Source organism: Miscanthus floridulus, chromosome 2, assembly GCF_019320115.1.
Source record: "Miscanthus floridulus cultivar M001 chromosome 2, ASM1932011v1, whole genome shotgun sequence".
In the NCBI taxonomy this organism is placed as follows: Eukaryota; Viridiplantae; Streptophyta; class Magnoliopsida; order Poales; family Poaceae; genus Miscanthus; species Miscanthus floridulus.
Window position 1 is genome coordinate 43,380,670 of NC_089581.1, and position 16,457 is coordinate 43,397,126.

The window sequence follows — 16,457 nt, forward strand, 5'->3', positions numbered from 1 at the left end:
CGTTTCCGTAGTCCCTGTCCGCGAGCCGTGCTTACTGGCCTGCTGTCCGCCACCGTCGCCGTTGCGCCCCCGTCCGCCCACAATCACGCCGCCATCCGCGACAGAAGGCGTGCCCCAGTCCGCCCGCCACTAAGCCGCCGCCGCGCCCCCGTCCATCCACCACCACGCCGCCATCCGCGACAACCAAAGCCGGGCCCGGTGAGATTGACAGAAAAGCCCACCTCGTTGTACCAAGCCGGCAGAGAGCCCCTAGAAAAAACATAGTAGGATGCTGCGGCGCCTCATCGGCGGAGCGGCCGCCATGCGTTTGCGGATGCCGGCGGCGTTCCGTCGGCTGCTTCACAACGGCGGAGGAGGTGGTGGATGTAGCTCGGGGGAGCCGGAGAGCGTGGCGTACCGCATGTCGATGCTGCGGCGCCCCTCTTCCGTCAGGAAGAAGGGGCTCACCTGGAACTCGTGCAGCCTCATCGGTCGCCTCGACGCACCGGTGAGGCCGTTCGACGGTAGCTCCGATGAAGACCCCAGGGCGTACACCTTCCTCTGCGTCACCCCCTCGTCGCCCGCGCCCTCCTCGAGCTCGTCCAAGTTAACGTTGAGTCCCTCGCTCCCGGCCCCCCAGCCAATGCTCGTGTTATTTCCTTTCTCACTTGCTGCAGAGTTTTTTTTTCAATTTCTCCTAGAAATTGGATGCATTCTCATGTCCTTTTCTGTAGTACATATGATGTGGATTTTGCTTTGCAATATGTTGTTCCCCTATTTGCTCCGGCGCAAGTATGGTTTAACCACTATGTGGATTTAATATGCTTCAGTTAAAATATTAATCCCTTCCTTTTGTCCTAGTGAGTAGAAGAAATAAGTTAATGCATATATTTATCTTGTGTAAAACTTGGTGTTTTAAGCCCTATGAGAAACAAAGGGCATACGAGCATAACACAATTGAGCACAGTTCTAACAAAATCAGTAGGAACTTTCTGTTATGCCATTTACTCCATCCTGGTAATAACCCATCTTCCCTGCTTCAGTGGAGCAAACATTTAGCTCAAGGTCTGCCATCTTGGTATAAAGTAATTTGGTGCATCATGAATAGCTTGGGGCATTTCGCACCAAACAAAGTCAAAGTCATACTTCCAAATCGTTACGCATCCAAATTTGGAAGCCTTATGTTTGACTAAGGCTAAATCTTCTCATGTTTAGTGTGCAAGAATCAACTTGGATTGTTCATTTCAAAATTTGGCTTTAATGGAATGCTATGAATGTTGCTGAACAAAAATGGTTTTAGTTTGTTGGGTTGCTAATATGACTATCACAATGAATACACTGAAATAAGAAAAGCCAATCTACCATCCAAATAGAGAATGTATCCATCAAGCAAAGAAAGCACTATTTTCCAGAAAATAGCATAAGTAAACTCATTTTCATGATACCCAGGAACAAATCAGGAGCTGCTCCACAATGTATGCCTGATTTAACAATAGTTTTTTTCCTTTTGGTTTTCCTACAACCAGCTAAGGTAGTGTTTAGTTCCCAAAATTTTGCAAAATTTTTCAAGATTCCCCGTCACATCGAATCTTTGGACGCATGCATGAAGCATTAAATATAAATAAAAAATAAAACTAATTACACAGTTTAGACGAAATTCACGAGACGAATCTTTTAAGCCTAATTAGACTATGATTGGACACTAATTGTCAAATAACAACGAAAAGTGCTACAGTGCCATTTCGCCAAAAATTCCGCCAACTAAACAAGGCCTAACTACATATGTTCTTGTTCAACTGTTATTATGATTTGGACTGAATGAAAGTTAGGTTGTATAACTATGCTTACAGTACGAAGAACTTAAGCAAGGTTATCCAACAATAGATTTATTTATATGTTCTTGTTCAAGTAACTTTATTGTGGTTTTGGTTAAATGAAACTGAGATTCTATCGGTATGCTTCCGATATAAAAAACTTGAACAGAGTGACACTGCAGTTGAACGGTGAGCTGGCAAATGTTAGCCTAAAGCATCTGAAGCGCAATTACCTTGTTTATGTATCTGGTCGTCTGGGCTCTTATCATAAAGTCAGTCCAAGTGGTGAACGGTATATTTTCTATAAGGTCCGATAGCTGTAACTATGTTTATTATTTTCTTTACCATTCTGAATATATGCTTGTCTCTTAAAAAGCAACTGTACAATTAGTGGCTCCGTAAGTCCGTAGTAGTACCACCTACCCATGTGTTGTGTCAGTAGATCTTGTGTCTTGTAAATTGTAATATACGTCTAACTGATGCACCCTTTGATGGTGAGATGTGGACATGTGATCATTGTTAGAAGGAATAAAGCTCACACTATTCCTGGGGGCAACTGCCAAACATGTACATGAGTTGGGCATATATGCATCTAAGCCCTTATACAAAGAGGAAAATATGCTATACACCATATATATCTAACACCCCCCCTCAAACTCAGGGTGAATCACAAACACTGAGTTTGGAGAGAAAGAAACGATGTTGAACTCGCGTCTGCGACTTGGTGAAGAAATCAGCCACCTGGAGCTCAGAGGGCACATAGCGAAGAGCAATGACATCATCCTGCACTTGAGCCTGAGTGTAATATGCATCAACTCCAATATGCTTGGTGAGCTCATGCTTCACAGGATCACGAGCTATATTGATAGCACTGGTACTGTCAGACAGAAGAGGAGTGGGCATAGAAATTGAAACACCGAAATCCTCAAGTAACCATCGAAGCCAAGTAACCTCTGCTGTCGCAAGAGCTATAGCTCGCAACTCGGCCTCTGCACTCGAACGAGAGACCGCGGTCTGCTTCTTTGTCTTCCAAGCAATGAGAGAGCCACCAAGAAAAATACAATAGGCAGAAAGAGAGTGACGATCAGAGTCACTAGCCCAAGTAGCATTAGAGTAGACTTGGAGTTGAAAAGAGCCAGAATGCGGGAAGAACAGACGACGAGTAATGGTCCCACGAAGATAACGCAAGACACGAAGGAGATGACTATAATGGACATGGGTGGGAGAAGAAACAAATTGACTAAGAATGTGCACAGCATATGAGATATCAGGACGGGTCATAGCTAGATAGACAAGACTCCCAACAATATGACGATACCGAGTGGGATCGGTGAGAGGTTTACCATCAGTAGCACGGAGCTGAAGATTAAGCTCGATGGGAGTCTCAACAGTGTGATGATCAGTGAGGCAAGAGCGAGCAAGAAGATCCTGAATGTATTTTTCTTGGGATAAGTAAATGCCATCAGAGGTGGAAGAGACCTCAATCCCAAGGAAATAACGAAGAGGACCAAGATCAGACATAAGAAACTGCTCGCTGAGGCGTGCCTTGACAAAGGCAATATACTCAGAATCATCACCAGTGATAATCATATCATCAACATAAAGAAGAAGAAGAGTGCGACCACGAGGGGATGTGTGAATAAACAAGGCAGGGTCATGATTGCTTGGAGAAAAACCAGCCGCAATGATCACAGAGGCAAAGCGTTGAAACCAAGCACGAGGAGCTTGTTTCAGACCATAAAGAGAGCGACGAAGACGACAAACCATGCCCTCAGGAACAAGATACCCAGGAGGTGGTCGCATGTAGACCTCCTCACGGAGTTCACCATTAAGGAAGGCATTTTTTACATCAAGTTGAGAAATGGACCAAGCACGAACAGAGGCCACAGCAAGGAGAGTGCGAACAGTGGTCATGTGAGCCACAGGAGCAAATGTCTCATCATAATCACGACCATACTCTTGCTGAAAACCACGAGCAACAAGACGAGCCTTATAACGCTCGAGAGAGCCATCAGAGCGAGTCTTGATCTTATAAACCCACTTGCACGTGATGGGACGGGCATGAGAAGGAAGAGGGACAAAGTCCCAAGTGCTAGTGCGCTCAAGAGCAGCAATCTCCTCAGCCATGGCTAGTTGCCATTCAGGATGACAAATGGCATCATGGTATGTGGCCGGCTTAGAAAAGACAGTGCCAGCAAAACCATACCTATCAAGAGGCTTCAGCGAGCTACGATCGCAAAGATTATAATGAGAGGAGGGCTGAGATAAAGAATCGTCAACCGAAGATGGCTCAGCAGGAGAGGAGACATCAGAAGGCAACTCAACAGGAGGCAAGGAATCCAGGAGCCGACGATTGTAGGTGTGAATCACGGGAGGTTTGGAATCATAAATGGACGGAGGAGCATGTGAAGACGACTCAGAGGGCAGCGGAGGAGAAGGTGGAGGAGGTGAAGATGGTTTAGGAGGTGGAGATGGTGACGGAGGAAGAAGCACAGTGGAGATAGGTGTATCAGGAAAAGTCAAGAAGGACAGAGGCTCAACAATGGCCTGAGGAGAAACATCAGAGGAGGGCCGAGGATAGAAGGAACGAGACTCATCAAAAGTAACATCCCGAGAGATCCGCATACGACGAGCAGTTGGGTCCCAACAGCGATAGCCCTTGTGCTCAGCACTATAGCCTAAGAAAACACACTCAACAGATTGATGTGTGAGTTTAGTGCGTTCACAAGGAGCAAGAAGAACATAGCACAAACATCCAAAAAGGCGAAGACTAGAGTAATCAGGTGGATGTCCAAAAAGGCGCTCATATGGGATGCCACCTTTAAGAGCAGATGAGGGTTGAATGTTGGTTAAATAGCTGGCAGTGGAGATTGCTTCAGCCCAGAAATGAGGTGGGACCGAGGAAGCAATCATAAGAGCACGAGCAGTTTCAAGAAGGTGACGATGCTTACGCTCAGCAACACCATTCTGAGTGTGCGCACCAAGACAAGAAAATTATGAGAGAGTCCCTTGCTCAGAAAGAAATTGGTGAAGAGCACCCGAAAGATATTCCCCAGCAGAGTCAGCCCGAAAAACACGAATAGGAGCATCAAAATGAGTGCGAATCATCCGAGCAAAAGTTTTATATATGGATAACACCTCATTACGATGTTTCATGAAATACACCCATGTGAAGCGAGAGAAATCATCGATAAATATGACATAATATTGATGACCCCCTTTTGAAACAAAAGGTGCAGGACCCCATACATCTGAATGAACAAGATCAAAAGGACGCTGTGACACAGACCCACTAGAGGGATATGGAAGCTGGATCTGTTTGCCAAGCTTACAGCCCTAACACTGATCTAAAGAAACATCACCAGAGACATTTCCTAGAACACCACGATGGACAAGAGTGGATAAGTGGGAACCACATAGATGTCCCAGGCGATTATGCCACTGAGCAAAAGAGGAAGAAGCCGATGCAGGAGAAGCAGAGCTCACAAGACCGGCAGAGGCAGTGGAAGGAAGACGAAGCCAATCGAGTTCCCAGAGATGCGGAGAATCACGGCGGCGAGGGCTAATACCAACTAGGAGACCCGTGCTGAGATCCTATACACAGCAAGTGTTAGAATCAAAAATAACACGACAACCATGATTAGTGAGCTGGCCAGCAGAAATAAGTTGCATGGTCAAATCAGGAACATAAGATACATTAGGAACATGAAATGAAGAAGAGGAAAGAGTGCCCCGACCAACAACCGAAAGAGATGAGCCATCAGCAGTCTGAACAGTGAGAGGAATGGAAGGAGAGCAAATAGAAGAAAGAGAAGTACTATCAGGTGTCATATGAAAAGAAGCACCAGAATCAAGAATCCATGGCAAGATACCTAAAGTGGATGGTGGTCTCTCAATAAAAGACTGAGAAGTAGCAGCACAGAGTACTGGGGCAGGAGTGACAGAACCAGCAGCTCCAGTAGTGACAGAACCAGAGGCTCCAGTAGGTGGAGGAATAGGTGGAGGAACAGCAAGACGACGAAGTAACATGAGTATCTCCTGCTGTGCATCAGGATGCTGAGACTGAGCATGTGAGGAACGCCCACCTCGGCGAGACTGAGACTAAGCCTGCCTCTTCTTGTAACAATGATCATCATCATGTCCATCTCTGCCATAGTGCTTACAATGAAGGCCACCTGAGTTGCGAGTCCCCGAGCCACCAGAGGCTGCTGAAGTAGGCACTTTGGGAGGAGAACCAAGAATTCCAGACCGAGCAGCCAGGACTGAGGAGGACGTCGACTGAAGTAGACCAGTAGAACGAAGGCGAGTCTCCTCATTACGAACAACAGCAAGAGCCTCCATCAAAGACACGCACGGCTCACGAGCAAGTAATTGAGCACGAAGGGGCTCAAACTCAGCACGCAGACGAGTCAGGAAGTCATAGGTGCGACGAAGCTCGAGGTGGCTCTGTTGCTTCCTGCAGGAGTCACAAGTGTCCGGGGACAACTGGGGACTAAGAGTGTCAAGCTCACGCCATATTGTAGATAGCTGTCGAAAGAAATCCTCAACTGAACTGTCACCCTGCTGCAACAGTTGTTCTTGACGTAGGGCGGCAATATAAGTGGACTGGCCAGAGGGCTCATAGCGCTGACGAAGAACAGCCCACATCTGAGCAGCATGATCAAGCCGAATAACCTCTCCTGACAGATGCTTTTCCATACTAACAACAAGAACAGCCCCAGCACGAGCATCTTCATCCAACCAAGTCCGATAAGCCCAAAAATGAGACATGTAAGATGCCATATCATCATCATAAGCTTCGCGCAACTTCTTTTGTTCCTCTTCATAATTTTCTGGAGGAATCATCGGCTGCACTGGACGATCAGGCAATGCTGGACAAGGTAGCTCACCACTAAGAAACTCCCAGAGTCGGAGACCACGCATATGCCACCGCATATGTGGAACCCAGTCATGATAATTGGTGCCATCAAAAATCACTGGACAACGCGGGATTTGCGCGCCTCCAGAGGGAGGAACAGGAGGAGATGCCATCTTTCTTTCTCCAGAAAAGCAGAAAAACAGCAGCAGCCGAACGGACGGCAGAGCAGAGCAGAGCAGCAGAGGTGGATTTAGCAGAGCAGAGCAGCAGAGCAGAGCAGAAGGAGGCGAATGCGAAGCCGACGCGGATGCCGGTGGCCAGGTAGCGCTGGTGGTTCCCAGAGAGCGTGCCCGGGACGTGGATGGGCTCGTCGCAGTCCCGGCAGAAGAGTGCCCGGTCCTCCACGCAGAAGATGAACGCCGCTTTCTCCTGGCAGACGTCGTAGCGCGGGAGCCTGGCGGAGAGCGCCTCGAGCGGGAGGCGCTGGTGCTTGCTGGCGAGCTTGTTGGCGGCGTGGATCTCGACGTCGCAGCGCGCGCAGCACAGCTTCGTCGGCGCAGCACACCACCGTGGCAGCCGCGCCCTCGCACGCGTCGAGCAGAGCAGAGCAGAACAACAGAGGATGCGAGAGGGGCGCGAGCTGCGCGGGAGATGAGCGCGCGCAGGAGGAGAATCAAGCGCGCGCGCGGAAAGAGCGGAGCAAGGGCGCGCGCGGGTACGGAGGAAGTTCGACGGCGGGGCCGCGCCGGCCGCAGAAGGCGTGCGATGGCGGGACCGCGCCCGGCCGCGGAGAGTGCGCGACGGCGGGGCCACGCCCAGCTACGGAGTGTGCAACGGGAAGAGCACGCGAGGGAGAGAGCCGACGGGCGACGGAGCTCCAGGCAAGCGCAACGGGAAGAGCGCGCGAGGGAGCGAGGTAAACCCTAGACCCTAGGCTCTGGTACCATGTTAGAAGAAGCTCACACTATTCCTGGGGGCAACTGCCCAAACATGTACATGAGTTGGGCATATATGCATCTAAGCCCTTATACAAAGAGGAAAATATGCTATACACCATATATATCTAACAATCATATATACATTTAGTACTGATGCAACCTTTGATCAGACGTGGGCTTGTGTTCATATAAATTCCTACCTTTGGTATATAAATTCATCTATTCAATGTCTTAATACCGCAATGTTGTAGACAGTGTGTTTTTTTTCCAATCGGATATTAGTGAACATAAATATGTGCACGATATTTACTTATTCAATTTTGCTTTGTGATAGTATTAGTTTTGTTAATTTTTTTCAGTGCACTATCGCTTTCATACATTTTTAATTGGGAACCCATCATGTTACAGATTTATGTTAGTGAACTGAATTATGTTCTTGATCAAAATAAGCCTCAGAATGACGCAGACTCAACAAGTCCACCGTCAATGCCATCTGTCACCCGTAAGTTTTGCCCATTTACTTGTACAATTTTGCAATTGTAGCTATTCGTCTCTTATTAGCCCCCTTTGTTTACATTGTCAGCTCAAATGCAAAAAGAGAATGAGTGTATAGGCCGGCTTCGCTTGTGGCAGGTCTTCTTTGCCAACCCTTATGAATGGTGGGACAACCGACAATCCAAACCATGCATGGCCCACCTACCCTGATTTCAAGCACAAGGACACTCGTGAGAAAATATGGCTTCGTCCAGACGACCCTCCCTGGGTACGAAAGCAGCTTGAATTACATGACCTGGAAGTAGCAGAGAATGGTCACAGGGGTAACAGTCGACTGTTAAAAAGTCAAAATTGGAAAGCCCAAGATTTTGACTACTCTGATGATGTACAGCATTGTGCGGAAGCATGAATAGGACACATGACATTGTCTGCCGAGAATGAAGAATTCACCTGGCCATTTGGGTGGGTGGGGATGCGCTTTTTCTTTGTCCAGTGATCTTACTCAATTGTATAGATGGTATGCTTGGTAGGATGTGAATATGTTTTGACTTTGCTAATTATTGGGACTGCAAGGTTATTGTGTACTTTGTAATTTTATTTATGCGTATGGCAAGGTGCAGATGTGAGGGGACATCGACATTTTAGCGAGGCCCTATCAATTAAAATAAGCGATATTGTCAACTCACAAAAGGCATGTATGTATTCTTAGAATTGCTTTCAATTTTTCCTCTCATGAGTCTGTTTTGCAGCGCTAGCGTGTTTGGTTTGCGTCGCCGTATGATCCGGAATGATCCGATCCAAAAACCAAAGCTAGCCGTGCCGTTTGGTGTGCCTCATCAGACGGAGATCCGATCCAAAAACCAAAGCTAGCCGTGCCGTTTGGTCTGCCTCATCAAACGGATCCATTCGTCACCGACACCGACTAATCCATGCGCAAGTCATTTCCTGTGACCATCCGGCTCCTCAGAAACCATTTCCTGTGATCATCCGGCTCCTCAGAAATCAGCGGACGACCATATTCTTCGTGTGTCCGATCCTAGCCAAGCTGAACCCACGAGAGATCAACTCATTCCGCATGATACGGTTCCTTGAACCAAACAAGCTCATCCAGTCGTGCAGGAAACAAGATATCCTGGGTGGGATAACATCCTGTGCGAGATGTGTGATCAGCAGGTTTTAGCATTTCAGGATGAAACTTAAGTCAGAACCCCTGACCTATTCTGAGCTCCTGGGAACTGTTCTTCCATGCCAATTATCTTTGATCAGCAATCTGTTCTCAGTATTTCCCCTTTTTCACGAAGGAGCCCAAGAACTTTACAATGCAAGAATAGTAAAGTAAAAATTGAGACATACACTGACGCAGCAGTGCAGACCTTTTTCATGGCAACTTGATTTTGTTGCAGGCCTGCAAAGTCATGAACTACATCTACCAGTGCAGTTCCACTGCTTCAGCGTCCAGCAACTTAGCGTAAGGTAAGGCTGCTCAGCCAACCATGTTTATAATGGTGGACCTCCATTGGAAGAAATGCCTACCTACCAAACATGATAACTTGATAAGAGAAAAACAATACAAGTGCCCTTCGTAAACGTATAACTTCCTATAAATGGTGTGGTCTTTGGATTCCTCATATTAGAATAGTATCATTGGATTTATATCATGAAAAAAATGCAACTTGTAATTTAACAAATTTTTTTACTATTATTACCATATATAGAGTGTTCGTTTAACCTGTCCACTGGAGACCTGTCAATGTCGAAGACATCAGACTTACTAACAGAGTATAAAAGAATGTCTTCTTTTGGACTCACTTTATAATTGTATGAAGTACATTCTACTTACACAGCAAAAGGAAAAAAAAAACTGCTGGTATTATCTGTAGAGCCAATGGAAGATTAAAGCAATAATTGTATCAGCATGAACAAAATGTTATGATCATAGGTTGTAATATGTTTGCTGGGTCTCTGTATTGTCTGAGGATTGCTGGTTCTCTTTGTCAAAATGGCGAGTGAACACCTAGAAAAATGGTGAATGAACGCCTAGAGGATTGCCGGATCTTTATATCTCTTGAAAAGATCCTCAATGCCGTCAAGAACTTCTTGTGGTAGAGGCCGTGGAGTGCTGGTAAACGCGTCAATGTTCTCCTTCAACTGGTCCATGGTGATTGCTCCAATGATGGAGCTAGCAGTGAATGGACGGTCACGCACAAAGCCAAGGGCAAGCTGGACTGGAGTTAGCCCATGCTTCTTGGCAAGCTTTACATATTCTAATGTTGCTTCCTGCCATAAAAAATAATCAAAGTAAAGTAGAATGCATACGAACACAACAGTCAGGGCAAAAACAAATTTGTTATAGTATATATCATACTTTAGCCAAAGAAGCATTGTAGCGTGCCATGTATCCAGGGAAGAGATTTAGCCTACTCTTTGAGATGTCAGTGTTAACATCAAGATACTTCCCAGTGAGAACCCCACTAGCCAATGGGGAGTAGGCAAGCAGTCCAACATTGCAGTTATTTGGGTGGCAAACTTCAACAAGATCAACTGTGATGAAACAAAATATGGTTAAAAGTCAGTTGTTGGTTGCACTCGGTATAGACAAGAGAGGCTGCAAATCACATTATACGAAAAGCATGAAGCAAAAAATATGTTACCAAACAAATCACTACCCAATAGCACAAAATCTATATTTCCTCTTTTCAGCAACACCTCATAATAAGAAGAAAAATGACACTACCCCAGCTAGTTTATACTCCAGTTTCTATTAAATACATTGTCACCCATTACCACAAACCTTCATTTCCATTTTTAGCAACACCTTGTATGGAGAAACTAGAAAATCTCATGAAACATATTAGCAAGAAAAGATGTATATCGGCAATTTAATATTTGTTTGTTAAGAGGAAACTGGCCTTTCTAATTCTATGAGAAATCAAAGGGAATTCTCAAAATACTGGTACAATTTCAGAAATGAGGGCATTACTAAGAGAGTTCCTATGAATGAAATGGATGGACTAAATCAATGTTTTCACCTTCAAAGTGGCATCTCACAAGTAGACTATAACTGTTCTGGATGCTCACGATCTTTGGAAGGCCTTGAGTCTTTGCAGCATGTACAAACTCCATTACTCCATATGAGGTCTCATTCGAAACACCGATATAGCGAACCTAAAGTAGAGATAACATTAGACAATGATTAACAACTTGATATTCTTGTTGATTGTCTTCTGAATGAGCTGTCAGCACTGAGACAAAAGTTTTAACTACTCGATGTGCCTCTACTTTCACAAGAGTTGCATGCTGATAAGCTACTTTTTTTCTGTAAAAAAATACTTACATGGCTGTTACCTGATGCATATTATGTAACATTTTAAAACAGATAGTACCAGCACATGTTGTAACTTGTAAACTGCATCCACATCAAGATCAGATATGTAACTATCGGAGATTCAATTCAGGGGAGAGGGGGAGAGGGATTGGCTGGACAAGGGCCCCAGCCGAGTAGCGAGCAGGGGGCACCCATGGTGGTCAGGTGGAGGCTGCTGATGCAATGGTAGAGGGGGAGGCCCTGTAAAGTGTAAACCAAAGGCAGAGGGGAAAATTCCCTCACGCTGCTTGACCATTCATTGATAACTCCCTCCATATATTAGAGGGGAAAGACCTGACCCCTAATACAACTCCTAATAGATTGATTCTTATGAATAGAATCCAATATTCCAATCTGATTGCAACTCGAAAAGTAAACCTAAACCTATGAGGCTATGACAGCTGGGCGATTCTTTAAATCCATTATTTCCTTAACCTGCCACTTTGGATTTTCCTTTCTTATGTTGGTAGGTCCTGCCGACCATGATAGCAACTGTGCAATGTTATATGTTTTCCCATGAAAAATGTTTATGTGTTACTATTTTGCTCATATAAGAATACTAATAATAGAAATCTCACCTTTCCTTCATCAATTAGCTCCTGGAAAGCCTTCAATTGTTCCTCAAAAGGGATGCTTGGCCTCCATTTGGTTGGATTATAACTAAATTCACCAAATAGTGCCACATATCTATCTGGCCTGGACACATGAAGAAAAACTTTGGAACCAGAAATGTTTATTTGATTCAGTTCAATTGCAAATAGATATATATCAATCTAACAGAAAAAGCTCCGATCCAAAAAGTTTACATGGGCAGTTAAAGAACTCACAGAACTGCATTCAAAGAAAGCTGGTGCAAAAGGCAAAAGAAACAACTACTTCAAACTGAACTGAAATAGTGAAATTTACTTGGTTAAGTCTCCCATATGTTGTAACCTATATTTTACAAGGAACACAGATGGAACTCCAAGAAGAGTTCAGTTAATATATCCATTCATATTTTCTCCCTATTAATCAGTGATATAAGAACCTGCTGAACCTTATATGAAGCATATAATAGAAAAGGCATATTGACTTTCCCGATCAATACATTCACCAGTTTCCTTAAAAAATTGATATAATTCTGTACAAGAAAAAAAATCCATACTGATGTTTAATGGAATGTTTACATGTATGTTGGTAAAATACTAAAAACAGAAAAGTGAACCTAAATATTGTTTTTGGCAGGCATACAGCCATACAGGTGAATCAAGCTAACACTGACCAGTGTATCTGAAGCAAATCAATGTAATCTGTAGACAAGCGTTTAAGGCTCTTTTCAACACTTTCTTTGATATTGGCAGCATCAACACGCACCACTTCTGCGTTGTCACGAAGAAATGCAGACCTCTCAGAATAACCAGCAACTTTGGTGGCCAAAATTATCTAAAATGCAAAGAAAAAAAAAAGGCAAGACCCATCTTACAGTCAGACATTAAACATGACATAGTGGGAAACTTAGGGATTGTGCATTAAAAGGACTGATAGGTGTTATTACTTATTAGTAAAAGCTATACTTCTAAACTTTAAACACTGGCATCAATTTGAGGGATGAAAGCAAGCATATTGTGTAAGAATCATTGCTCGTGCAGAAATAAAGATTTAACAATCATGTGGATTAGTAATAAGAAGTTTATAGTAGAAAACATGTTTTGCTCAGCTGCCCTGTGGGGGCTTTGGAAACTGAGAAATTGTCTATGCTTTCAGGGTACAAAGTGGAAGAGTGGTCAGGTGCTGTTACTGAAGGTAACAGCTATGATCCAGAGTTGGTCTCTCCTTTGCCCCAAGGAGAAACAGGGGGGAGTTCTTTGCTCGGCTGGACAGGCTGAAAGGCATCTCGTCAAGACCCCTCCGGATTACCTACTAAACCAAGTGAGTAACAAGTGGGAAAGGCTCCTCTTTCAGTCGGCTCACAATTGGAGATGCTCATCGTTTCCTGAAGAAGCTGGGTACCTGTTGGCGGATGTTGCAAATCTGGAGCAGGCAGTCCGAGAGAAGAAATGGCTTAATCTGTCAATGTTTGGCGATGCTTGGAAGATGTAATTTGAGTGGTGGTGTTTGCTGAGTGTTCTGTCAGGATAGAGGTGTTTCTGCTTGCCTGGATGATGTAGTGTTTGCAGTTTGGAGTTGCTGTATCGACTGCTTAAACCGTTCTTGGTCTTTTTTAATATTAAGGCCGGGGCTATGCCCTCGAACTCTAAAAAAAGATTGAACAATCCAAAATATATTGTAACATCCATTTAGGTTACCTTGTCTCGTGGCTTTGATTGCATCCACCTGCCAATATAAAGATCAGTTCTCCCTTGAGTTTCCTTGTTGACTGGGACTGGGTACTAGGCCAAAAGAAAAAAAAATGGAAAAGTATATCCCATCACTTAACTTGAAAACAGAGAGAGGGATAATTAGTAGAAGTAAGGAAGGAATCTATACTGACAATTTCCGCTGTGTCTAGGATATTGATGCCTTGATCGAAAGAATAAGCGATAATATCATGTGCTTCCTTCTCTGTGTTTTGCTCGCCAAAAGTCATCTGGAAAGAAAAGGATTTACCTTGAGATGAAGAAAGCATTATTTGCAGCAAGAGGGTTTCAAATTTCATAATCATACATACCGTCCCAAGAGTGACCTCACTGATAAGCAGGTCAGAATCTCCCAGTTTCTGGTACTGCAGCTGTGTTTGTGCCACTGCCCTGACTTGGCAGCGAACGCGCCTCTTGTGCAATCTTTGAGAATGACGAGCATGGAGCGCTGATAAGGTGCCGCCGTGCGATGGAGGGGAGGTTACGGCGAACGATGGCATGGCCATTTGTTGCATACTGATGAAATTCCTGCAGGCACCACATCCCACCATAAGTAAATTTCGCGTCACAAATTCAGTATGCCTCCAGAAACTAGAATCCTAAAGAACGTTCCCCAAGGAAGCCTAGCCACTACATCTAACATCGTATATGTATTTAAATAAACAAATTATTTCCAGTAGTTAAATTTAGGCAATGCTGACAACATTAGCATAAACATACAACTAAATGCGAGTGTTGAACCCTGCCTCCTGCCCCCACCTATGGCAGCCAATACCCAGTGGAGGATTCGTACCATATTTGCCACCATAATTGGACCGAAAACAAAACTCGGGACGAATTGCAGAACGAACAAGAAAAAAACATTGGATTGAGTCGATTGACGCCTATCTTTTCATCAGAAATATAAAAACCCAAGAGAAGAGAGGAAGGGGAAGAGTAGAATAGTACCCGTTTCACGGCCTCCCGCCGAACCCAATCGGCGAACAGGAGAAGCGCGGCTAGCGGGCTCAAGAACGGAGGAATTGCTGGAGTAGAGGGAGGCGAGTGGAGGAGGCGCCGGCCGCGGCGATGACCTTTCCGAAGCCGACGAGGCGGATGAGGTGGCCATCCCGCCGCCACGGGGCACGCACGGCACGTCGCTGATGGGTGGCCCATATGCAAACAGCCCTACACTGGTGGGTGCCGAAACGGCGGCCAGTCAAGGCCCATCCCATTGCTTCTCCATCGAGTCCCATCCCATTAAAACATATAGAAAAAGTCCACTTTCTGTTCCCCAACTTTTAACGAAGTCTATTTTTCATCCCCCAACTAGAAAATCAGACACAGACGGTTTCTCATCTATCCAAATCCATACACGTGAGTACGTGACCTCCACCCTGGTTTTTGTAGTGAGCCCATGCTGATTGAATCAACCCAAAGCTAAATTGAAGACAACTGTCGGCTCATCCCATCCCCTATCCAGTGCAGCCACACGCATCTGAGCAGCGGTCTTTCTCGTCACCGACGCCTTCTCACCGTCATCTTTCCGCGCCGAGCCGCGACGCCCTTAGGCTCCTCGTTGGTACTCCCCCCCCCCCCCCATTGCCCATGGCCCCTAACACATCTCGTATTCTCCTACCGCAGCCAGTATCGACGACAGCCCTTGCTAGGAGAAAGTGGCCTGCCGCTAATCTAGTGCTCGTACTGCGGCATGGGGAGGATACTTGAGCTTATCTCAAAAACAGATGAGCACCCAAATGAAAGGTTCTTAAGTTTTGCATATATAATTGTCATACATGGCATAGTTATTCAAGTTTGGCATACGGCCTGGCACACAAACACATCATAGCTTATCACTTTTCCATGGAGGAATCATCATGAGTGGACCAGTTCCAAATCTCTTTGGAGTAGGCTTAGACTTTGTCGTTTCTTGAGCTGACACATGAGCAGATGCAGTGTGGCAGAACCGCCTAATCTAATGCCTTTCAGGAGTACTTGTCTTCCATTAGACACTAAGTACTTAAGGAAGGACACTAAATTACGCAGTTCCATCGAGCACACCCCAAGGGAGAACCAAAAAATCCACATTTTTCCATCACGATAAAAAATGAGAGAATAAAGCTTACAACATTCTTAAGCCATTTCGTACATCACTTTTAATACAACATCAGAGTTATGAACAATTTGATTTAACAACGGAATATAAACATGTGATCAGAGGTATAGCGGAAATAAATATCTATTCATGGCACTGTGAAGTATTTATATATAAGCTATGGCAACAGATTATAAAACTTCTATTTATAAAAATCTTTGGTGAGAGTTATAAGTAAAAACTATGATTGCAGCGTAAAGAAATCTCCTCTAAGCCCACCACGAGGAATCCATACACAAGAGTCAACTCTAACATCCGTCTGTCACCTGCAACAGGGGGGGAAATAAAACCCTGAGTACTCAATTGTACTTAGCAAGACTTACCCGATAGGAGAAAATAAAAGACTCCAAAGGATATGCATGGCTATCTGGCTTGTGGGTTTATTGCACCTGTAGGAGCCATTACTAAGCGTGCGTCCTTATATTCAATTTTATTAGTGTTTACACCAAAATTTGGAAGGAGTCTCGCAGAGACTTAAAAGCTCCTAAGATCATGTCATCAAGGAAGTAATTGCATGCAGATCAGAATTAGATGATTCA

General features: G+C 44.8%; 2 protein-coding genes and 1 pseudogene across 2 annotated transcripts; 1 reads left to right on the forward strand and 2 right to left on the reverse strand.

Annotated features, from left to right (window-relative positions):
* The first annotated feature begins 268 nt into the window (after positions 1-268).
* Positions 269-8,742, forward strand: LOC136538624 (protein OSB1, mitochondrial-like). Its single transcript, XM_066530584.1, is given in 5 exon segments — positions 269-591; positions 1,963-2,101; positions 7,998-8,091; positions 8,173-8,273; positions 8,275-8,742. Coding segments are annotated over 5 exon segments (876 nt in total). The 3' UTR covers positions 8,494-8,742.
* Positions 6,760-7,668, reverse strand: LOC136513322 (B-box zinc finger protein 24-like; annotated as a pseudogene).
* A 1,114-nt stretch (positions 8,743-9,856) lies between the features above and the next one.
* LOC136538625 (uncharacterized) lies at positions 9,857-14,951 on the reverse strand. The gene is made up of 9 exons (XM_066530586.1): positions 14,733-14,951; positions 14,096-14,312; positions 13,919-14,014; positions 13,734-13,817; positions 12,710-12,870; positions 12,027-12,144; positions 11,114-11,249; positions 10,450-10,625; positions 9,857-10,361 (listed from the first exon to the last, which is right to left on the reverse strand). Exons 2-9 carry the CDS (start codon positions 14,297-14,299, stop codon positions 10,122-10,124), a joined length of 1,215 nt encoding a protein of 404 aa, XP_066386683.1. The 5' UTR covers positions 14,300-14,312; positions 14,733-14,951; the 3' UTR covers positions 9,857-10,121.
* Positions 14,952-16,457: the final 1,506 nt, after the last annotated feature.